The sequence below is a fragment of the Delphinus delphis genome, chromosome 16 (assembly GCF_949987515.2).
Source record: "Delphinus delphis chromosome 16, mDelDel1.2, whole genome shotgun sequence".
In the NCBI taxonomy this organism is placed as follows: Eukaryota; Metazoa; Chordata; class Mammalia; order Artiodactyla; family Delphinidae; genus Delphinus; species Delphinus delphis.
Window position 1 is genome coordinate 76,598,188 of NC_082698.1, and position 24,645 is coordinate 76,622,832.

Sequence of the window (24,645 nt, forward strand, 5' to 3'; positions counted from 1 at the left end):
CCAAACATCCTATCTGTAGAGCAATTTACGCAAGTAGGTACATGGAAGAGCTTTCATAATGATAAGTAATATATTATCTGTGGTTAAGGTTGTCACACCGCATTCTCAATCCATGCTAAATTTTCCAGAAATATCCTCATTTGACATTCCCTTCACTCTCACGCTGTGCTTTCTGAGGCTGAACATAAGCTGCTAACCCTAGGCCTGGCTGAGATGTAGTGATGATGAAGTGATGCCCCGTAGCTCACAGAAAGAGCTTTGCACTGCATGCTGGGAGCACCCTAAATCAAAGACTCTGCACAGAAGTTGGCTTCAATTATTAATAAACATTTAGGGTAGAATTTCAACTAAAAAATAGAACTGATATACTTTCTTGATTCTCATTATTATAGGTATTGCCATGTGGTTATTTACAGAGAATCCTGACGATATTAAGAGTATATCTCTTAGAAGGTACATCTTATCTACTTCTGATATTTGTAGAACCATTATTATTACTACTATCATTTCATCAAGTAGAGGGACCCCTAGTAAAAGGATACCAATTCAAGGGGGGCATGGATGAGAGAAAGTTCACTTTAGTACCTTATTCAATTTCAGACTTCACACATCATTTACAATAAAAATCTGCTGCAATAGAAAGAGTCCATACTTTGAGGTATCAACAGGTTGTGGGTTAAAGTTCCCTTCAGAATCCATTGATGACTGTTTTTCCATCATACTGACATAATTTGACTCCATGTAGTCTGGAGGCAAAGCTCCCGCAACTGCACTCAGGCAAGGCAGTGCCAGTTTGAAAAGTTCTTGTTCATATTTCTGGGAAGAGATGGAGGACCAAAAAATAAATACTCCATTACTACTGAGCAAAGGCTGTCAACATGATCACTGCAGCTGACACGATGCTGTAAGAGAAAATCTGAATTACCTTGGGCTGGCTCAACTCCCCGAAGGATTCTTTCTCTAGAAAATGGAAACTATAGCCTGACATCCCATAAGATGAGATGAGTGAAGCTTTGTACTGCAGTTGCAGCATAAAAGGAATAAAATCTTTGCTTCTCTAAACGTTTATTCTCCAATAATGGGAAATGAAGTGAACCTAAATATTCTACATGTATAACGTGTCTGTACAACATAAATATAATTTCAGTCAATGAGGACTATTGCTGCACCACATTATAAGACTAGACATGAAAAATACCCAAAGTATAACATTCCAGAGAGTAAGGAATTTTAACTGGTCTGTATTGCATTACAAAGGTATGAAAAATAAAATTCTGTACTGAGAAAGAAATTCTACAGGAGATACTATGCATAATCAAAATTTCTGGGGAGAGGTATTTGTATATTAATTACATAATTAGTTAAATTTGTATTTGTAGATTTTTTAAAAATCAAAAATAATAATTCCTTTATTATTAAAAAGTTTTTAATTCAAGTGCAGTTGATTTATAATGTTGTATTAATCTCTGCTGTACAGCAAAGTGACTCCGTTATATACATCTAGATGTTCTTTTTTTAAAAAATATTCTTTTCCATTTTGCTTTATCCCAGGAGATTGAATACAGTTCCCTGGGCTATACAGTAGGACATTGTTGTTTATCCATTTTAAAAGTTATCTCACTTTAAATGTTCAATTTTAAATTAAAGCTGTAAATTCTTCTCAAAATACCTTCTACATATTATTTCAAAAAGGCTCCGGGTTTACCCAAGGCAATTCAGCAAGAAAAAGCATTGAGTTGTAGCTACCAAATGTAATCACAGATAAACTTCCCTTATTATGCAGTAAACTCTTGGTTATACTATTCCAGTCATCTGATAACGCCTTTGGGAATTCAAACTGATTTTGATGAATAATTTAAGCATAAGCATACGAAGCATGTTGTTCTGATTTTCTCTAAAATAATACACTCCAGTCTTCTGAAAGTATATGAACTATTCATTATAAATATGGCAACTATAAGGGAATGTCACATACATAAAGCACTGAGTACTTAAATCTCCGTAGCAGCAAAGTGGGAAAAGTCAGTAAGGCCACTGGAATATTATAATTTTATGAGATTTAATATTTTATATTTTTATATTTGACAGGATTTCTTCAGGCTTTCTAAGATTGGGGAGGTGACTGACTAGGGAGGGTTTGAGTCCAAAGAAGTCCAAATGCACCAGAAACTGATCAACCCATGTGCATAATTTCCTAAAATGCTTAGCCATTTTAAAGTCAGAAAATGTTATGATCACAAGGAACATGTTACCATCATGACTACGAAAAGTTAATATAAATTGCATTCTCAACATTTGTTATAAATGAAGAGAAAAAATAAAACTATGTCAAGTCTCGATGAGCAAAGACAGCATTCCACTATTCCACTAGGAATACTATCTTACCAAGACCCTATGGCTTTTCAGTTGTTTTATCATACGAATAAAACCACAATTACCTTTTGAGACAGGGCATCAAAAATGCCCCAGAACAACTTTCTTGATAAATGAAGTTCTTCTTCTGAGGCAGCTCCGAAGTTTCCCCACCCTCCAGGCAGGCAGTAGTATTTCCAGCATCTTTCATAATGATTTGTCAGCAGCTAGGTGGGAAAACAATTCTAAGAGCACTGAGCTAAAGACACATGGTATAGATTTTCCATTTCCTCCCACATGGCATTCTAATGCCAATGCCACGTGATAAGGCCAACTGATATGGAACTGCTCAACCCCATATGAATTCTTTTGGAGAATACTAAGATCTTATATAGGATGTCTCCTTAAATTGAATGCTGAGCACAAGATGAAGACCAAATGACCAATTTCACAAATTATCTTGAACAGAATTCTTTAGGAGGTTGTTTGGTTATCTGTGTACCCCTGAGTTCTACTTTAGTTGCTATCATTTACTTACAATTTTATGACTTGTTATCCTGTGGAATCCATGCATGTAACAGAGGGATTGATGTCACACTGACCCAGAGGATACAGCACCTAAAATGTGCATTCTCAAGGGACAATACCTCTGAGTATTTGTGCTTCTTCTCTACCTACCCTGAATCATTACACTTTACGATTTGCTTCAGAACAGACATCTCTAAACAAACTCCCTAAACTGCCCTACTTCCATAATTTCTTTATCTGTAGCTCTTTGGTGGTTTTGGATGTAATTTATTTTCTTACTGAGGGTCTATGTTGCTTCTTAAGTTTTTAACCTACAAATATTTTGTGGGACTAAACTAGAAGTTCAAAGACATGGATGGAATTTTTCAATTATTCGGTAGCTCTTTGGATCATTTATTCTGGGTATATAAACTGAAAAATATTCACAACTATTTGCCAAATTAATAAAATTATTATTAATAATAATTAAAATAAAATTATTTTTTGAATAAACTGTAAATTTTTGGACCCTCTTTCCTATAGCTAAGGAGGAAAATAAATTGAGTGTTACTCTTATTAAAGCTAACTAGGTCTCTTACTGTATAAATATTTCTTCTCGTTTGGTCTCCCTCACACTTACGAATCACACACTCACACACACACACACACAATTTAGGAATCTCAAATGATGAAATATTGAGATCTAATTTGCTTAGAGTAACAGGCAAATATCTATAATGCAAAAGAGTTTTACCACATAAAGTGATACTATATCTTTTTTCAGGTATTTTCCAGCTCATTTGTATTAAGAAAATTTTGCATGACAAGCAAATGATAATAACTGTAAAAAAACCAGGATTTTCAGCAAGGATATAACTTACTTCACATAATTCATCAATTTCTCTAGATTTATTAAACCAAAATCACTTTTTGTAGAGAAAGATTGTTTATGTTAAGTATCTAGGTGTGCTTAGTGTAAGAGCAGCTGAAAAAAAATAGCAGCTTATTTTTATCTTAAACCTCTTTTCATGGCACAATTACTGGGTGGCCATGAGGAAGAAATGATGCTTACCAGGTGGCAGAGCAGAGTGGTCACCTATAAAAAGTCCACTACAGGACAATGACCTCCATGCACAGACCATGTCACTAGATGACACATTGGTACACACCTAATACCTTAAAATCGTGAGCCAGGATTGGTATATTACATGACAGGAAAAAATTACATGACAGGAAAATATTCCCAAGTCAATAAGACAGAATGAGACTTGATCATTCACGAACAGAATAGTAAAGCTGGGAAGCAAAAATGTCAGGGACTTTACTCTGTGACAAAATGTAACTGCGTATACATAAAGATCATATTTGATCCTTATGAAATGATATTTGGAAACTGTCATTTGATTACCAACTTAGAAAATGTTGTTTTTCAAACCTATTTTTTATGCCTTGAGGTTGCTAATACTTTAGGCCAGGCCTATTACTGTGTTTTCCAGCCTAAAAGTATCTTGGTTCATCTTTTTCTTGTGGACCATTTTCTTTCCATTGATTTCTATTTCCACTGATTTACAGTAAACCAATCTTAGGATTTCTCTGGTCTTTTATTACTTGTTTATTTTAGGTTGAGGTACACATAGCTATAACTTACATGCCCATTTCAATAACTGGAAGAAATTTTCCAGCATCAAAGATCAAACATGATGTATCTGAGAGATATACATATTGTAACAGGAAACAAAGCCAGAGGACCCAGTAATCAAATGACTACAAACACTTCCTGTACTTACCTTAAGAGGCATCTTTGCATGTTCATTTAATAATGGGACATCAAATACTAATCTTCTGAGTAAGTGCTGCATCATAGAAGGTCTCAATTGGCTGGTGGAACAAAGCTAATTTTAATAATGAACATTTAATAATGTCTAAACTAAGTAGAATAATTCACTAGACTAGATTATACATGCCAAGAAACTGTACCTACACCTCTCTTCAGATGATGTTAATTTTAGGTGTTCCTAATCCAAAGATTAATCAATAGTTACATACTTTTGTAAAAAGCTATATTTCCAACTCATCTCTAGCTCCCTGATCTGAGGACCAACCCTTATTTGCTACAGGAGATGTTCCTCTTCTGCTCTTTCCCTTGCTACCACTCACAACTGCAGACCCCACTGTCGCTACTAATTTAGTAAATGCTTCTTCCCTCACTCCAGTGAGTGGGAAGGGTCTTCAATGCCCAGATCAGAAGCACAAAGAGGAGGGAGTGTAGGAACAAGAGGAAGAGAAAAAGACTGAGACCGAAATTTTGCCAGAGGAGAAAGGGAAAGAAAACTAACACACAGTGACCATTTACTGTGTCGGCAATCCTGACTGCTTCATCTCATTTAATATTTAGAAAAAGTCAGTGAGACAGATATTTTGATTCCATTTCACAGAATTTTGGGGTCAGGGAACTAAAATTAGATTATGAACTAACCTTTTTTTTTTTTTTTCTTTTTTTTAACCTCCCTCAGTCCCATCTGGCTCCTACACCCATACACTCATTGCACTATGAGTGAAAACCTTTCCTTTACCAATGTGCTGGGCAGGCTGCAAGCTTTCACCTCCAAGAGCTCCTGTCCATCAGAAAGAAACCATAATCCTAGCTAGAGGCCTGAGAAATTGTCACTTTGACTGTCAGAACCTCAAAAGGAGAAGATATGCTTCTGGTTTTCAGAGTAAGACCTTCAAACACTTCTATCTATAGGAAGCGGCTTTCCAGGCTGGAGGAAATAGTCTGTCTTCATCACTGTCACAATAGGTCATACTTTAATATTATACTACATATATTTTTTATCTTTAATAAGTCTCTGTTTTCTCTTCTCTTCTGGAAGAGGAGTTAAAACCATCACACAGTGCAAAGGGGAGAATCTATTAATATTACACTAACGTGGCCGGCGACAGCTCACATGCCAACATCCAGAATAGCATCATTGGTCCAACACTGTATCCAATGGCTAGATACCGAGAGAGTCTTGGAGGAACACTCCTGAACTTGATCAGGAGCAAGGGCACTCTGGTAAGACTCATACCCCAGCACATAAAATGAATTAATTTTATGGTCCAGAAATTGTTGACAACATTCAAAACAATTTGTCAAGGGCCAGAGACTAAATTCTCTTTCTTAAAGAAGAAGAAACTTGGTATAGACTTCATTGCCCACTTACCCACAAATGGAGAGTAAACACACTTCTATGGAATCTCGTTGAGCTTTGGTAAGTGAGCAGCCCTTAGAAAGTCTGTACACAGTGTGAAGTAATGAGTCAATGAGGGAAGCATGGTGCTCAGTGCCGGCAAAAAGAGGAGCACATCTTGTTAACAAAGGCAACACGGCCGTGCAAAGGTACCGATTGAGGGCCAGGGCCATGTCTGTAGCGCTCAAAGCAGCCTAGAAAGGAATTGGAGAGGAGACAGTCATTTGTGTTGGGCAGGAGACAATTTTCAAAGGGATCCACAAGTTGACGTGTACTTTCATTAGCTAGAAAACGACAAAAGTACGTAATACGGAAACGGATTCCTCTGTTACAGATTTACCTGTGGTTCATATGCTTTTTTATCACTAAAGACAATCAATTTTCAATTGCTCATAAATAGATAAAAATTAATGAAGTAATATCTATCTCTTCAAAGAGCCCCAGAGGTTCATGTTCTAAAATAAAATATTGGGGGTTTCCCTGGTGGCGCAGTGGTTAAGAATACGCCTGCCAATGCAGGGGAAAACGGGTTCGAGCCCTGGTCCGGGAAGATCCCACATTCTGCAGAGCAACTAAGCCTGTGCACCACAACTAGTGAAGCCCCTGAGCCTGTAGCCTGTGCTCTGCAACAAGAGAAGACACCACAATGAGAAGCCCGCGCACCACAACGAAGAGTCGCCCCTGCTAGCCACAACTAGAGAAAGCCTGCGCACAGCAACGAAGACCCAATGCAGCCAAAAATAAATTAGTTAAATAAATTAAAAAAAATTTTTAATAAAATAAAATATCAAGGGTAGGATAGATGAAAGATAAAGACACTAATGATATCAAAGAATGTGAGTGCTTCCCTTTACTAGGAGAGGTAAGAGAAAGGAGTTTATTCTCACAGTAGATCTCAAATACATAAATTCTTTCTGAATTCTATGTATGAGTATTAATTATATTTCTGTTCATGTCCACCAGCATCAATAACCAAAGGCTGATTGTCCTACCATGTTATCAACTATACTACTTAGGTTCAGAATTTCACACGAACACAACCAAAAAACCAAAAAAATTCAGTTTCATTTTTGTGATTCTCCTCTCACAGCTTTCACTACTGACAACTCAAGATCTGATTTCCTCTGATATCAAAAAGACTCATTTAATTGAGAATAAAAAGAGGTATTATTATAGCTACTAGAATAACATTTAGAGTTTCAGCTTATTTTACAATGTTTCAAATAGTAGAACACTTACACTGATAATGGCAGATTCTCAATACTGGCCACTGGATTCACAGGACAGATTTGTGGCTATATGTACGTTAATAAATGAAGGCACCGGGAGGATACTGTGATTGGCATGACTCAACAATGTCCACTAAACCTGCTCAATACTTTAACTGCTTTTGTTGAGATGCATAATTATTTATGTTGACTTCGAAGTGAACAGGAGCCACTGTGACCTCCCAAATTAGGGTTATATCAACTTTCTATTGTCTTCCATTGCACCTGATCAGAATTCTTATCTTACTCTTCAGGTTGTCCATTTTCTCCACTATTCAGTGAGTTCCTTGAGGATATAGTCTATTTTGCTTTCTGTTTACCCTATGTTTGCCTAAAAATATAATAGGCACTCAATAACCATTTGGTGACAATGAATGAATGAACATATCTATGAAAAAATATCATATGGCAGAGGTTGAAGAGTGAAAAGTTGCAGAAGTCATTTGTTCAGATCATTACCGTATCTAAAGAAGCAGCAGCCCGCAGATCTGGCAGAAAGCCAACCTCGAGAAGATGGAGGAGGAAATCTTGAACCTCAATTCCATAGACCCTGTCAAGGAACAAAACCATGGCTGCCTTGTGATCTGGGCAGAACCCCGCAGACATGTCAGGCTCCACCACATTCCCATCTAAAAAAGAGAAGGTGACACATCGTTGTTAATGAAATAGGTTACAAATGGCTACTTTCCAGCCTTCTCGTGTTTTAAATAAAGTTATCTGGTGAATGGTTTTCTGTCCCTCTACTACCCTCAAGCAAAGGCTGGGACTTAGCTGAGGCAATAGGGCAGTGCAGTGTAAATCCATGGTCATTTAAATGTTATTTGGGCATCCATTTGTTAACTGTGTATAAGATTAGGACACAGCATTATGCCAGATACCGAGAAGGAAACAAAACGGCACCCAAAATCCAAACTGTAAAACTAAGAGTAAATACCATAAAGCTAAAATGTAAAGCAAGGTTTGCATTCTTTTCAATACAAGAACCTCTTGAAAGCTTAATAAAACATTAATAAAGTTCATGTACCCTATGTGATAAACATGGTACATTTACATCATTTACATATTTATGGCTCAGACAATTACAGGATAATGAACAAAACTCCAGGAACCAGTCTGACTTTCAAATGAAAGATGTTTCATTCATCATAATAGCATTTAATAACATTTAAAACATATTTGAGAGACATGTTATTTTCTCTATCAACAGTCAAGGCTTGATGCCTATACAGAGGAGTGAATTCCTTAGTATAACTCTGTAGATTCGTAGAAGGGATCACTGATATGAAGAATTAGGGAATTATGTGCCCACTGAAAATACTGGAGAACAAACTTGTTTTCTGTTTGACCACGTGATAATTATGCCACATTGCTGCTGACCACACACTCTAAGACTCTGCAAATACTATCACAGAATCTTTATTACTGATGCAATGTTGGAGAAAGAAGGACCCAGGGAAAGAAAGATGATACATGACCATACCCATCCTGAAAGAATACAGTCACAACGCTTTTGTTTTCATTCACAGTCGATGAATGAATTTGATATTTGAATCATGAAAATGAACAAATAACAATGTTTTAAAGGAAATTAGACTGAAGACTAATACGAAATCACTTCCATTCCTTATAATTAATAATAACTAATACACCTAATACCTTCCTTCCTGTAATTACAATAATAAGAATAACAATGCTTGTCATTTGTGCTGTTGTCAGGTATTATGTTAGGAATGTTCCAGACACACTTCCATATAATTTTCACACGTGCACTATGAAGGTGGTCTTATTATCTTCCTTTAACACAAGATAAAAAGCGACTTTTAGGGAAGTTAAATAACTTGTCCAAAATGGCACATCTAGTCATTGGCAAAGTTAGATTTAAACTAAGTAAAATTGGATTTAAAATCCAACCCGAGGTAATTTAATCCTTACGTTAAATCAGCATGCTCTAATTTTTGATTAAAAATCTACATGAAACTCCAGTTCCATTCTCCTAAAAAATCACATTATAGGTAATTTATAGGATTCTATTCTTCTAACAGAAAGCTGTGCCTAAGGAAATGATAAGCAACTCATTGATCTTGAAATAAGATTTGTTTTTTAAACACTCATTCAGGTGGACATTCATCTTAAGGAATGCTGCAACTCCAGCTGCCTGGGAATGAAGACTCATGCTGCTTTATGCTCTCCACCTCCTCAGACACACTGGGGACAATACAGCTGATGAACTGCCTCCTCTCAGACTCCTGGAAAATGAACTGGCCCAAGGAGGGCCAGCTGCACTGGCTTTACCCTGTGCTGCCTGCATTATTCATCCACCTAAAATGACTACCTCACACAATCTGCCCAAATCTGTCTGGACCAAGAGCTGCAGGAAAAGAATATCTACTTTTGAGATTAGACACTTGCCTCTTATTTTTTCTAAACTCCTCCTTCTTTCATTATCATTTTGGGCTACCCTCTAGTGCTAGGATAATTATAATAAAAATGTATGAGACCCATCAGAATGGCCCTCAGCAAAAAGTCTAGAAACAACAAATGCTGGAGAGGTGTGGAGAAAAGGGAACCCTGCTACACTGTTGGTGGGAATGTAAATTGGTGTAGCCACTATGGAGAACAGTATAGAGGTTCCTTAAAAAACTAAAAATAGAGCTATCATATGATCCAGCAATCCCCCTCCTGGGCATATATCCAGAGAAAATCATAATTCGAAAAGATACATGCACCCCTGTGTTCACTGCAGCACTATTTACAATAGCCAAGACATGGAAGCAAACTAAATGTCCATCAACAGAGGAATGGATAAGGATGTGGTACATATATACAATGAAATATTAGTCAGCCATAAAAAAGAATGAAATAATGTCATTTGCAGCAGCATGGATGCACCCAGAGATGATCATACTAAGTGAAGTAGGTCAAAGACAAATATCATATGATATCACTTATATGTGGATTCTAAAAAGTGATACAAATGAACTTATCTACAAAACAGAAAACAGACTCACAGACTTAGAAAACAAACTTATGGTTACCAAAGGGGAAAGGTGGGTGGGGGGAGGGATAAATTAGGAGGTTGGGATTGACATACATACACTACTATATATAAAATAGATAATCAACAAGGACCTACTGTATAGCACAGGGAACTCTACTCAATACTCTGTAATGGCCTATATGGGAAAAGAATCTCAAAAAGCATACATATATGTATAACTGATTCACTTTGCTGTACACCTGAAACTAACACAACATTATAAATCAACTATATTCCAATATAAAATAAAAATTAAAAATAACACTCACGGCCTAGGAAAAAAATGTATGAGAAAGTCCTTAGCTAATACTGAGGGGCAGGGTACTAATGTTTAGAGGCAAACTTCACATACTAAATACAGAACATATAATAGGAATTATCAGCAATAGCTGGTGATGCTTAAAGAAACAACTGACTTGTCATTGAAACCTAAGAAGAAATATTGATGGTTTAAGTTTTAAAAGTTGATTTAATGCATACCACAGCAAAATAAAAACATACAAGTTTCTGTCTACATTCTCCATAAAAAGAAAGAAGATTTAAAAAAAAAAGCATCAATTTAACAATGACCAGTAGATGGTGTTTTAAAAATTAGCTTTCAGTGTGACTGTGATAGTTCACAAAAAATCCTTTAAATCCTCAGGTAGACATTATACTGCATATTTATGACAAAAAAGTCATAACGTTACCATAGCTCAACTAAATAGGACAGGAAAGAAACTAACTTGGAAAATCTTAAAGACTAGTAAAGACAGATAACTGGAGGAAAAGGAGGTATATTGAGACTTTTGGGGCAATTCTGAAAGGGACATCTGGACACTCTTACAGTCCTTGTTTTTGGTTCTTTGTTATTACTGATTTTAACCGTAAAGGCTAGCATTTTCTTATTCCCTAATCCTTGTGTCACTGTTATTATTCTTATCTTTTTTCCTGAGAGTGTCAATTTTGTGGCTCAGAACGTAGGGGAAAGACAAGATATTTTATTTATTTATTTATTTTTGGCTGTGTTGGGTCTTTGTTTCTGTGAGCGGGCCTTCTCCAGTTGCGGCAAGCGGGGGCCACTTTTCATCGCAGTGCGCGGGCCTCTCGCTGTCGTGGTCTCTCTTGTTGAGGAAGGAGCACAGGCTCCAGACGCGCAGGCTCAGTAGTTGTGGCTCACAGGCCTAGTTGCTCCGCGGCATGGGGGATCCTCCCAGACCAGGGCTCGAACCTGTGTCCCCTGCATTAGCAGGCAGATTCTCAACCACTGCGCCACCAGGGAAGCCCGACAAGATATTTTAGTTAAGTAAATGAATGCGAGTTAGAAGTAAGGTGAAAAGAAGGTAAACGAGGAGAGTCTGTTTATACACAAGAAAAAGAAACTGCCTAAAATGGGGAAGACAAAAAGCTAGGGGACAATTTTTAAGGTCCAGCTTTCCCTAAATTTAGAATGGGTATTCAGTTATCATGGCTGTTTGTGTCACCTGAAGATGTGGGTGTGTAAGGTTAGCCAACACGAAACTTTACTTCCTAACAATACGGCCGGCAAGTAGGGTAGACTGCTTGCCATTACACAGTGGTCCCCTCATTCTAGACTTGAGGTACTGACAGCTAATCTTCTCTGGGCATAATTCATGAAAGAAAAGGGTCATCACGTGTACTTCCTATCTAAATGTGTTTTCGTTCTAAAATCAGAAGTTTGTATAAAAATGATATATGTAACAATATCCAATCAATTCTGGAAAACAGAGCAAAACTGCCATTGGAAAAAGGGAGAATAAAGTATAATTTGGGACCTAACATATCTTTTAGGTGCCTTCAGTAACTGCTTAAATTGTTTTATGGGAGGCAGAGAGTGAATTACCAACAGGGAATTAGGCCTTGGGCCCAGGCCATGTGCCATTTCTGTTGTAGTCTGGGCTAGTGCAGGGGCTCAGCATGGGGGAGAATCGGGGCCCTATCACCACCTCCACAGTAAAGCATCAGCTCCTCACTCCATCCTTCCTGAGCTGGGCCCTCCCATCTCCTCCCAACCTAACGCAAGCAGGGCTGTAAGGAATCACAGCTTCTGGGCGTTTATATGGAGAGTCTGTTGACTTTATTTTACATGCTTTAGAGTTAACATTGGAAAATTATTCACAAGCAGTTCTCAACCAAAGATGGCATGTTGTAAAAGAACGATAAACGTTGAGTGAAAATGGGGAGAAACAAATCTTTCCAAAATGCTCTCCTCAGTCTTGAAAAGGGCTCTTCTTTCAACACACTGGCAATTTTTAAATCACTAAGTCAAAACCTATGACCATTGTTTTAGAAAAAACATATTATAAAGAAAGTGACCACGAAAACTATCAAAAAGAGTGAATTAAGGTGTTGCTGTCAAGAAAGAGAAGAACAGGGCACCAAAGAACTCTAGGAGAGACATTAGATAAAACAGTTGAGATGCTTATTTCCCTTTTCTGGCAACTGAAATGTCACCTGAAGAAGACTTAAAATCTCTTTGGAAACAGAGCTTGGTTAAAAACAATGCATGTAGAAAATATTTTATAAAAAATATATTTTTTAAATTGGGGTATAGTTGCTTTACAATGTTGTGTTAGTTTCTGCTGTATGATGAAGTGAATCACCTATATGTATACATATATTCCCTCCCTCTTGGACCTCCCTCACACCACCCTCCACCCCACCGCTCTAGGTCACCACAGAGCACCAGGCTGAGCTCCCGGTGCTATACAGCAGGTTGCCACTAGCTATCTTTTTTACACATGGTAGGGTATATATGTCAATCCTAATCTCCCAATTCATCCCTCTATGTTCACACATCCGTTTTCTACATCTGCCTCTCTATTCCTGCCCTGCCAATTGGTTCATCTGTATCATTTTTCTAGATTTCACATATATGTGTTAACATACATACAGTGGAATATTACTCAGCCATAAAAAGGAATGAAATTGGGTCATTTGTAGAGATGTGGATGGATCTAGAGTCTGTCGTACAGAGTGAGGTCGGAAAGAGAAAAACAAATATTGTATATTAACACATATGTGTGGAATCTAGAAGAATGATACAGATGTAGTTCATTTTTTAAAAGAAACTTATGTAGTGTAACTATGCTGCAGGGAAAGAAACCGTGGGTACTGATGATCTTATTGAAAACATCACACCATCCACGACCTACTGAATTACAAAGAATGGAAATTCACCTTACCTTTGGCTATCGTTGGCATCTGAAAAGCAATGCTGATTACTCCCACCAAATCTCCCAGTGGAATCAGGGATCTCAAAATAGACCTGATTCTGATGGCTTCTCCCTTAGCAGCATGAATCAACTACAGGCAGAAAAATAAAGGAACAAAGAATAACTGTGTGAAATCAATGTTCTAATTCTATCTAGAAAATTGGAAGAATGGGAATCCAAGTCTAAAATAATTTTCTGTTCATTATATAAAGTTAGGCCTCTTTAATAATAGAACCACTCTATGATGCAGCAATTCCAATCCTGGGTATATATCCAAAGAAAACAGAAACACAAATTCAAAAACATATAGGTACCCAAATGTTCATAGCAGAATTGCCTAGATATAGCACCCTAAGTGTCCATCAACAGAAGAATGGATAAAGATGTGGTGTATGCGTCTATCTTTCTATATCTATCTATATCTATATAGATATATAGATAGACAGACACACACACAACAGAATACTACTCAGCCATAAAAAAGAATGAAATGTTGCCATTTGCAACAGAATGGGTAGAACTGGAGGGCATTATCCTTAGTGAAATAAGTCCGACAGAGAAATACAAATACTGTACATGATCACTGTATGTGGAATCTAAAAGATAAAACAAATGAACAAATATAACAAAACAGAAACAGACCCACAGTTACAGAAAACAAACTAGTGGATACCAGTGGGGAGAGGGAAGGGGGGAGGGGCAAGACAGGTGTAGGGAATGAAGAGATATAAGCTATTATGTATAAATAAATAAGATACACGGTTATATTGTACAGCACAGGGAACACAGCCAATATTTTATAATAACTTTAAATAGAGTATAACCTATGACAATACTGAATTACTATGTTGTACACCTGAAACTAATATAATATTGTAAATCAATTATACTTTAATTAAAAATTTTTTAATTAAAAATAAATAATAAAGTTGAAACTCTCTCAGAAAGTGCTGTTTCAGGCTTACAGACAGATATTTACTTGCCACACAATTTTCATTGACTTCAGCACACACTGAGTCACATGCTGCAGTCTAGGCCAACAGGTATATTCATCAGAATAATAGTTTTTATCCTCTCTGGGGTATTAAAGTATTTTAAGACTGATAAGTCTGTGAATGCTTAACCCCCCAAATTACATATAAATATCTATCCATCACATGAGCAATAATACTAATGGAAAAATTATTATCTTTAGGTTCTGAACATACACTAATATTTAGGCTGGTTTAGCCTTTTTTGTTTTGTGATAAAAATGTCATTGTATATCCACCTATATTCTACCCTGATTTCTCCCAAAGATGGGTTTATAATGTTGGGGAAAATGGTGAACATGGATCCTAACAGGTGTTTTAGACCTTCACTGGCTAATGAAGTATCTATGAAGATCGTGGACCTGACATAGTCAAGGATCTCAGCCCATCTCTGCAACAGATTGGAAGCTTCCAATGCCAGGGAACGCATCTGTTCCTTCACCACAGAGTGTGAAACAGAAGCACAATTTCTGACACCTAGGAAGTCCTCAATTAATAGTTGTTGAAGGTGAATACATTTCTGAAGTGCCAAGGTTAGTCCCTTATTAAGTCACTTGGTTGTTTTTCCCTTTAATATAATAGAACAGAAATCTTCTATTTATTAGCATAATTTCTCTCACGGTTCCTTTGATTTTCCACTTTAACAGGAAAAGAATGAATATTGTGGGCATAAAGTTTTTTCTCTGCAATGACCTTCCAGCACACAAATTTTTGATAGTCTATTCCCATTTACTATAATGAAAATCTCACTGATAGCAAGTTAAGTCGTTACAAAAACTCAAACTCCAGGTTTTCTAACATTCTAATATTTCTCCATCCTGCGATTCCTCTCTGTTCACAACAAAAGATTACATCCAGAAAGCAAGAAAGTTTTAACCTATGGGTGTGAGAGAAAGAGACAAAAACAAACAAGCAAACCCCGCTCCTCCTACCCCCCCCCCCCCACAAAAAAAGACATAGATTCGAAGGGTAGGGAGAAAGGTGATGTGTTGTAACTAACAGTCACTTTGGCTTCATGCTCAGAGCAGTTAGAAGTGTATTTGCTTTCTTCCCCAGGACTGGTCAATGTGCTTCAGACTCTGGCTGTTTCCCATCAACAGATCATGAAGCTAATTTTATGGACCCTGGCTAGCATTTTTTAAATTAATATAATGGAAGAAAGCAGAATAGATTAGAATAAAGTAGAAAATAGCAGAATGTATTACAGAGTAAAAGTAAATATCGTTCCATGAACTTCAATTACCTTTTGGTCAAGAAGTTTATGAAAACTCTAATCAATAGGGTCTACATAGCTCTTTCCTTTCCCATGACCTGCTCCCAGCCCCACTTTCCCTTAAACCAGTGGCCAGCATGTAGCAGCTCCTTCAAAAGGACTAAATATTATATAGCAAGGAAACAACCCTTGGTAGGAGTGGTGCTTTCTGCATGCACTAAAACAGGAAAGGACACTGTATAGGAAAAATAAGTTCTTTCCTTCTTAAAGTGTGGGGAGGCTTATATGAGTTTTAGAGATATATTAGTAACTGACTAGTCTATTAATGACTCATAACGAAATCTCATCACTAATTTTTGTAACCAAGAAGATATTTCCAACTAAACAAACACTTGTTCAGCAATGAGGCTGCAGCAATTATTTTTAATGGAGCATGAAGATTGATGGTTTTGGATACTTTTGTGGTTTTTGCAAGTGACGGATGTCTTAACAAAGAGGAATAAGCCAGGATTTTTGTTCTTGGACCCCACGGCACTTACATGCATTTCGGGAGCACAGCGTCCTAACAGGTCAATCAAAGCTGCATAAAAAGTCATGATGGCATTCCCCATGTGGATGGTATCATCTTCCTCCTCTTCTGTATCACTTTCGTGGATTTTTCAAAAGAAACAGAAAGAAAAGCAAACGGGATAATAAAATGACGTTTCAGATTTATTAAATACTTCTCAGAGGAAAGGGACCAGTACGGTAATTAATTCTGCTTCTTCTGACACTTTTCACATATGTGTTTAATATACAGCTTGACATTTCAAAAAGGAAAATAAAAATGGGTTAAAGACAAGATTTGAGATTCTATCACCAAGAAGGCATCTGTGGGAATATTAAGATTCCTTCAAAACGGAAAAAAAAGAGGAATTATGAATTTGATGGGTTCTGCTTATTTCTACTGGCAGACAAGATATTAACAGAAAATAACTGACTGAAGAACTTGGTAAGTTTACTTTTGTCAACAGCATACATTTAGAGAAAGGGTGACAAAGATCTGTCCTATAAGATGACATATACAAGGCACCCAGTAAGGTGATTTGCCCAGAGTACTTCATAAACGTGGTTTCATTTACTCACCTCTCTCTAATTTACTCTGCCCCACCCACTCACTCCCAAGTAATACAACATGAAAAATATAAATATTTCATTATCTCGTTGATGAGAGGCAAATGTGGATGGCCCTGGAAGATCGTGTCATTCCTTGTTTAGTGGCCTGGCCGACAGCTGCCTCAGCTGGACTCAGCAGTCTGCAGAGTAACAGCAAGGCCTGTTGACAATATCGTTCCTCGCAAGCAATGCTGTTCCGAAGGTCGTCAGGTGCACACCCACTCAGGTGGTACTCGACCAGCAATCTCTTGGTATATTTTCTACTTGTTAGAAAAACTAAGGGATTCCTAGTTCCTCAACAGCTAACTGATAAATATGTAACTTGCTCTTGGAGTGCTCCCAGCCTGGAACCCTGGCCTTGCTGTCGATGGAACATTTATGACAGGTCTCTAAGTGGGAGAACCAGGGTTTGCAGGACTACCTCTTTGCTTGGAAAATTGCTTCCAATAAGCCCTATGTTATATCTTTACCAGTGGTGCTACCAGTGTGGTTGCATGGGCCCCTAGCAGGACACTCAGCTCCATAGATTACGAAAATAGGAAGCTGGGACTTCCCTGGATGTCCAGTGGTTAAGACTCCATGCTTCCACTGCAGAGAACATGGGTTCGATCCCTGGTCATGGAACTAGATCCTGCATGCCACGTGATGTGGCCAAAAAAGAAAAAAAAGGAAGCAACACGCCTGGATGAATTTATTGCTGGAATCAAGTATTCACAACAAAGACTATGGAGAAATGTAAGGTAGTCGCTGCCTCCCTGGTCACCAAGACCTTAATAAAGCATTTTACTCCCCAAGGTGACAACATCCCCTTTTCTCTGCCAACACACCAGTTTAGTTAAGTCCCCATCCTCTTGCTAAAGGTCTCTTTCTCTTACTATTATCGTGAAAACTCGTTCCAGCTAGCCTCCCAGTAAACTCTATTCTAATTTCAAAGGCTCACCTGCCATCATTCGTAAGAACTCACTGCTCCCTAGAGCCCTGAGAAAATTCACAAAATACATCTCTTCCTACAACCTAAGTTTTTTTCGACTAAATCCATACCATCTTCCTGAGGTCCCTCTTTGTTCATTCACCCTATTCCAGCAGCAAATTCCATCCCTTCTCTCAAAACACATTTCATTTTCAAGGGAAGAAATCCGGAGTACCAGAGAATTATACTGCAATGAAGAGAACGCAAATTATATTTTGTAAAATTAAAAGTCAAGTGGTATCATTTAATCTTAAGAGTGTGCATATTCGACCTACGGGGTTTTGCTGGATCCACTAGTTGGTGAGGGACCATCTCGAGAAGGATCCTCAGCTATTTTTATGGCTTCTTCCATGGCTGCGAGCAGACCATTCCCACCTTCCCCCCTCAAGGCAGGACCGAAACACTCAGGCCTCCGGATGAGCAATCTCACCACGACATTTGCATTCTCCTCCACGCTTTCCCCTAAGATCAAACGGGGAACAGGAGTAAGCAAACGTTGACTACATGGAAGTTCTGAGCAAACAATGTTATACTAATCTGCTTATATTTAAAGAAAAATAACTAAAACCTAATAAAGTAGTAGAAGAGCCAAAGTTGCATCCAAATTACTAGTGTTCTGTTCAGAAGACTCAGTAAACTTCTTTTCTTGCCCTTAAAATTTTCCAAGTAAAGAAAAGCATGATGGAGGTATAAACTATTCATTTTTGTTAATTTGTTATAGGAAGTGAAGTCTTGATCCTAGCTATTATTAGAGTCTAATTATAAAAACAGCAAGAATGTAAGTGCCTACAAATTTTTATTTAATAATGAAAGCCCAGCATCACGATCAAAATAAATATTACAAAATAAATTATTACTGTGAAAAAGCCTACTGATTATAAAATATTCAATTTCTTTACTACTATCTACTTCCTTCGTGAAAATGCTGCGATGCCTCATTATTTTATACATCTATTTTTTTGGCAGTTTTAATAATGACCATAAGAGACCCTAAGCGATTCATCCTACCATTACAGAAGACAGCGAATCTGAGAAAGTCAAGATATCTCTCTCCTTCAACTGGATTCCACCCAATGTCTGGATAACCCTTCGACACCAGCATCTGACAACTTTGCAGTCCACAACCAGCCAAATATCGCACTACCTGCAAAAACAAGATGATAAACAAAAACGTTATCCCTTGGGTGAGATACTCAGTAGAAACTTGCACTAGACATGGTAAATGTTATTATCAAGGGATGGTTTAAAATGAATGCATTTTTGCAAGTTCTTTTTAATCTCATGACCGTCTATATGAACCCCCTTTAGTAAAACCTTAGAATTAAGAAATACTGACAAACTGTAACAAAGTGCTATCATAGTAAAAATGTTTATGAATGAACTCTATGAAAGAAAAATATTCCTAAATTTCGTATCATTTGAGACTTTTACCTACAAGAGTCATAATATTTGATAAACTTCAAAAATGCCTAATGGCCTCTGGCCCGGTATAAAACCTGAATCCATCTGAGATAGTGAAAGATCCATCTGAGATACGATGATATTTTAAAGAAGTGAATTTATTTCCAAAATAAAATATCAGTGTAATGGGGCAAGGGGTGTGTGTGAGAGGACACCTAGAGAAGTGGAGAAAACTAAGCTCAGAGTCAAATATCGTTGGGTTCAAATCTGACCTTCATTAGAACTTAGTGTATCATCTTGAACCACGGTTTCACTGTCTATTAAGTTTGGGAGAATACTACCAACCTTTCTGCTTTGTTAAACTTAACACATTACAATTTCTGCTTAGCTTGGCCTTTTAAAATATTCTGTCTTATTGTGAATGTTGGTTCTCTATATAAGATTTCATAACAGAACCAGTTTTAAAAGAAATCCCTAAAAAAAAAAAAAAAGGAATCCCAAAAGAAGTCACTATCAATGGTAGCAGATGGTTGGAGGAGCAACTTATCAAACAAAATAAGCTACACCCAGCTCAGTCACAAGCTAAACCAGGCTTAAAAATAAATAAATAATAAAGCTAAAAATATTTTACATCATCCTTATTGAGGTATAATTTATGTATAATAAATTCATCTATTTAAAGTATAAATTCAATGATCTTTGAGAGATTTATCCATCTGTAAGAACCCACACCAAGATGTAGAGCATTCTCCATTGCTCCTCAGGTCCCCGTGTCTTTTGCAGACCATCCGTCCCTACAAACCTCGGTCCTGACAACCTGCTTTCTGCCACTACAAACTAGCTTACATGTTCTAGGACACTGATACATGCAGTCATCCATTATGGCTTTTCTGAGCCTGGCTTATTTCACTCAGAATAACGATTTTGAGATTCATTCATGCTGGAGTACATGTCAGTCCCTCATTCCTTTTTAGAGCCTAATCATGGCATCTCACTACTTACGGAAATATCCCAGTGTTGTTTATCCATTCACCAGTTGTCTGGTGAGCTGTCTCCAATTTGGGGCTCAGATGAATAAAGCCATTATCAACATCCATGTACACATCTCTATGTGGACATATATTTGTATTACTATTGAGTAACTACCTAAGAGTGGAAAGGCTAGGGGCATATTTATGTTAGGTATATTTAACTTATTAAAAATAATGCCAAACTGCTTTCCAACTGACTTAACCATTTTTCATCCCAACAGCAGTAGATGAGCGTTCCAGTTGCTCCAAAGCCTACTCAGTGTTCAGCATTGTCTACTTTTTAAAAATACTAGCTATTTTATCAGTGTGTAGATAAAAACATTTCAAATTATATATGGGAGAAAATTCTTCAGAGTTTATTTAGAGATGCAAAGCTTCATGACAGTTGACTGTCATGTCAGAGGGTTTGGGGAAGAGTTCACTTTTTCACGCTTTCAACAACTATGCGTTGAGCGTCTACCCAGTGCCAATGCTAAGACTGGGAAAAAGCAATGAGCAGCGAGAAATAAATGCCCTGTACTCACTGGCCTTACATGATGGTAAGGAGTAGATTTTGATAAATACATAAATATACAGATTTTAGTAAAATATATTTATATTAAAATGTAATTTTAAACCATAAATATTTAAACTATAGCACGGACATGGAAGAACTGAAAAGAAGGTGGCTTTGGAGCAATGACTGAAAGGATGTCTGGAAAAGAGCCATGAGGACGTCTGGCAGAAGAATATTGCAGACGGAGGGAACAGCAAGGGCAAAGGCCCTAGGGCAGGAGCACACCTAGCAAGTTCCAGTGACAGCAAGGGGTCCAGCGTGGCTGGAGCAAAAAGAGAGACCCGGAGAATTGCAGGAAATGAACTAAGACTGATTGGATGGAGCTATTGCAATGCCTCTAAGGGTATGCTCAAAGTGAGATAGGAAGTCTTTTGAGAGTCCTGGGCAGAGGATTAATATGATCCTTTCAAGAGACTCACTCTGGCTGCAAGGGAGGGATCAGGAAGACCACTTAGAATGCAACTGCAATTAAAACATGTGGGAAATTTATCCATACTTTGGTAAACATATATGTGGCCTAATATGCTTAGAGTGCATGGCCTTCAGTATATCAATGATACCTTGCACTGTAATATGCAAACTTCTGTGATATAAATTGTATATATAAGATGTTAAAGCAATTTCTTTTAAGAAATCTAAACTGTATGATTCAAGCAAAAGTGACGGCAGATTACCGGGAAAGGACAAAAACACAAAAGAATATAGAGTAAGTTGATTCTCTTTCCAAAGAAAAATGCACGTGATCAGAGAAAATACCTTATCTCAAATTTCTTGTTCTTTATAATTTATAATATTACATGTAAGTGTAACATATTTATAATACATAGTATATTATAATTATAATAATTATAACTATAGTATAATTACATTTAAATATCTTGAGAAACACTATGAACAAGTGTAATTCACACAGACACACGGGGCAGGGATGCTGTTTACCTTTTCCAGATCTGGCTCCCGCAAAGCTAAGGCTAGTTCATTATTATCCATCACCGAGGCTGCTGCCACGTCCAGTGGCGTTGAACCTCTCATAGCTGGTGAGGCTGTTAATTGAAACAAAGATGAAACAAAACCTGAACTGCGCTGCAACTATGAATTCCATGTAAAAAAACAACTTTCACTTAGAATTCAATTTCTAAATGCAATACGTATCGCACTAATCCAACTTAATTTACATTAAAGCTTAATTTTAAAATCCAATATGTAAATCCCTTTCACCTTAGAGATTAAATGAAAGTCATAATTTACTTACCAAGACCAACACTGCTGTTTTCCAGTAAATAACTGAGATGATCGAACATTGCTTTCTGATTCTGCCTACTTATACGACAGAAGTAACAGAGAAAACGGCAACAGTTGGCCACCATCTTGGGAAAAGTGATTTCCTACATAGAGAGCATTTAGTTAGCTGGGAAAGCAAAGGATCTTTATAAAACTGAGTTCTGAAGCTGAGGTCTCAATCAGATTGCCCATCCGTGTGTGCCCATGTCTGCCAAGCCTCAGGTACAGAAGACCTTCTTATGTCCAGACTTGGACTCATCTAGTCCTAGAGCCACCAAAGATCAAGCCTGGCACTAATTTGAAGCCTCACTGCCATCAGTGGGTTGATCTGGAATTAATCTACAGCCCTAACCCTAAAGGTGGCATGGGCCTGGTTCAGGAACCAGGCAGGCTCAGCTGTGATTCCTGATTCACATTATTAGCTGTGCTTCCTTGGGGAATTATGCAATCTCACTGGTTCTCTTCTGTAAAATTGTAATAAGATGGGTGATAATATTTACTTGAGGCAAAGGAGGGAGAGTTCAATGAGACATATTGTGAAAAATACCCAGTTTAATATTTGGAACCACATAATAGGATGTTCTTATCATCAGTGTCGCTGTTGTATTATTATTAAAATTCCGGGAACTCACATCTTCCCTGACTGGCACATGACTCATCTCCTATGATGAACACCCTTCCTGGAAGGTCTGCCTGCTGGGCCCCAGCAAACACATCTCCCCTGAGACCTAGCTCTTATTCTAGCATGCCACAGATAATCCCTAAAGACTCCAAGTCCTTCTTAAACAGAGTATTTTATAAATATCTTTACAGGTCCGTCTAATTGGTAGTCGGAACATGAGAAATATGGACTCACGTCTATATTTTGAAAAATACATTTTAAAATTTCAAAAAAGACCTGAAACATTTTGCAAATCAGAGGTCATGAAATTGTACTGCTTTATATGGAGTTATATATTATATTATTCTATTTGTTTGGTTTTAAATTTTAATCATTTAAAAATGCACCTTAGTGTCTTACAACAAATGCTATAGAGCATCATCTTCAAATCTTGGTCTGGATCAGGAATTTAGTGGGACCAACTGTTGTCTGAATCAAGGGAACGGGTGGGTCTGAAGAGCATGCTTGTGTTATGGACTTCTAATGTGATGGGAATGGATTTATAATTCAAAATCTTACAAAATTAGCATAGTATTAACTTTTAAGGTTTCTAAATATCCCCGAAGTGAGGATAATCTAGGAGATAGCAAATTACATGGCATAAAAAAAATTGTTATCAATATCAAAGAAAAAACTACAGTCAGACCTCTATATTTGTAGGTTCTACATCTGCAGATTCAACCAAAACGCAAAAAATGCCGAAAGTTCTAAAAAGCAAAACTTGGATTTGCTACATGACAGCATCTATTTTCATAGCATTTACATTGTATGAGGTATTATAAATGATCTAGACGTGAGTTAAAGTATATGAGAGGATGTGCATTCAGTTATACACGAATACTACACCATTTTACCTAAGAGACTCGAGCATCTGTGGATTTTGGTATCTGCAGGAAGGTCCTGCAACCAATCCCTTGTGGATACTGGGGGATGACTGTAGAAGCATATCCAACTCTCAGTCTGTACAGTTTTGTCCAATTTTTTTCAAAAAGTGTTCTTTAAAAAACAGTCCTAATAGAATTTATAGAAGTTCTCATTAAGAATATGCCATGTACATATTCTAGGAGGTTACAATAAATGGCATCCCAAGAATCAAAGGGTTTCCTTTACCTTGGACTCCCCACCTCCAAGGACATTCACCATGACCTCCATCACTGTCTCGTGCATCCCAAGTGCCCTCATGAGATTAGGGTGCTGGTAAAACACTTTGTTATTCATGATATCCCTAGAAAGGACAACACAGGTACAAGGGAAACACAGAAGTCAGAGCAAAATTTAAATAAAAACGTATCTGAGATCATGATAAATCTTCTGGAAATAATTACTGGCATGTATGGAAAAGTAAGAGCAATCATGAAGCCATAGAAGTTCATAAGTGCAATTGGGTCTTCCTCAAAAATACTGACAGCCTACCAAAAACAGCATGCAAGTCTTCTACTCCTCTCGATTATAAGAAATGTACTAAATAGGTAAACATTCATTTACATGAAACAGACTTTGTGACACTTATTCCTAGTTTTATGAATATCTAAATTCAATCTTATTTTGTTTAACCTTATTTTGTATAGAAATATGAAGCAGTGTTATACCATGTTCTTATGAAAATTTCTATATAAATAATTGTTGTGTAAGCATCTCTGCTTTTCATATATGCTTTTTTAGTACTATATTCATTATTTGTATGTTTAATAACAGTAGTGTTATTTCCTGCCACATTTATGTTACCATTCTGGC

General features: G+C 37.2%; 1 protein-coding gene across 1 annotated transcript in view; it reads right to left on the reverse strand.

Annotated features, from left to right (window-relative positions):
- Positions 1-24,645, reverse strand: part of RYR2 (ryanodine receptor 2) — a 714,060-nt gene that overhangs the window by 181,661 nt on the left and 507,754 nt on the right. Inside the window, exons 42-53 of the mRNA XM_060035003.1 lie at positions 24,022-24,136; positions 22,222-22,354; positions 21,909-22,012; positions 18,990-19,125; positions 18,257-18,443; positions 16,396-16,501; positions 13,583-13,703; positions 7,820-7,989; positions 6,066-6,286; positions 4,647-4,737; positions 2,439-2,579; positions 653-816 (exon numbers count right to left, since the gene is read on the reverse strand). Coding sequence (XP_059890986.1) covers positions 653-816; positions 2,439-2,579; positions 4,647-4,737; positions 6,066-6,286; positions 7,820-7,989; positions 13,583-13,703; positions 16,396-16,501; positions 18,257-18,443; positions 18,990-19,125; positions 21,909-22,012; positions 22,222-22,354; positions 24,022-24,136 — 1,689 coding nt within the window. The remainder of the gene's footprint in view (positions 1-652; positions 817-2,438; positions 2,580-4,646; positions 4,738-6,065; positions 6,287-7,819; positions 7,990-13,582; positions 13,704-16,395; positions 16,502-18,256; positions 18,444-18,989; positions 19,126-21,908; positions 22,013-22,221; positions 22,355-24,021; positions 24,137-24,645) is intronic.